Genomic DNA, 305 nt, shown 5'->3' with positions numbered 1-305 from the left:
ATACATTTTTCTTTCTTTTCCCAGAGGAGCAAAGATGAGTTGTTTTCCAAAGCCGAAGTTCCAGATGAGGGTGAGGGAGGTCTTCGTCAGAGGGATAGAATGAGTCGTGAAATAATGATGAAAAAGTCTTCTCAGCTAACAGATGATCTTCTCACTGTAACTCGGTTAATAAGAGATAATACAGAGAAAAGCAGCAAAACTGTAGACAGATTAGGTATGTAATCTGCAAAACTTCTTACTTTTGTTATTTTCATTCATCTTATTCCTAAAGAACAACTTTCTAGAAATTTACTTTTTTTTAGCTT

At 34.8% G+C, this 305-nt stretch overlaps 1 protein-coding gene across 1 annotated transcript in view; it reads left to right on the top strand.

Moving 5' to 3' along the window:
* LOC119585831 (vesicle transport protein SEC20-like) overlaps nucleotides 1-305 on the top strand; it is an 11563-nt gene that overhangs the window by 8577 nt on the left and 2681 nt on the right. Inside the window, exon 4 of the mRNA XM_037934560.1 lies at nucleotides 25-214. Coding sequence (XP_037790488.1) covers nucleotides 25-214 — 190 coding nt within the window. The remainder of the gene's footprint in view (nucleotides 1-24; nucleotides 215-305) is intronic.

The sequence above is a fragment of the Penaeus monodon genome, chromosome 20 (genome assembly GCF_015228065.2).
Source record: "Penaeus monodon isolate SGIC_2016 chromosome 20, NSTDA_Pmon_1, whole genome shotgun sequence".
Lineage (NCBI taxonomy): Eukaryota > Metazoa > Arthropoda > Malacostraca > Decapoda > Penaeidae > Penaeus > Penaeus monodon.
Note: the sequence above shows the minus strand (reverse complement) of the source record. Positions and strands in the feature narration are given on the sequence as shown.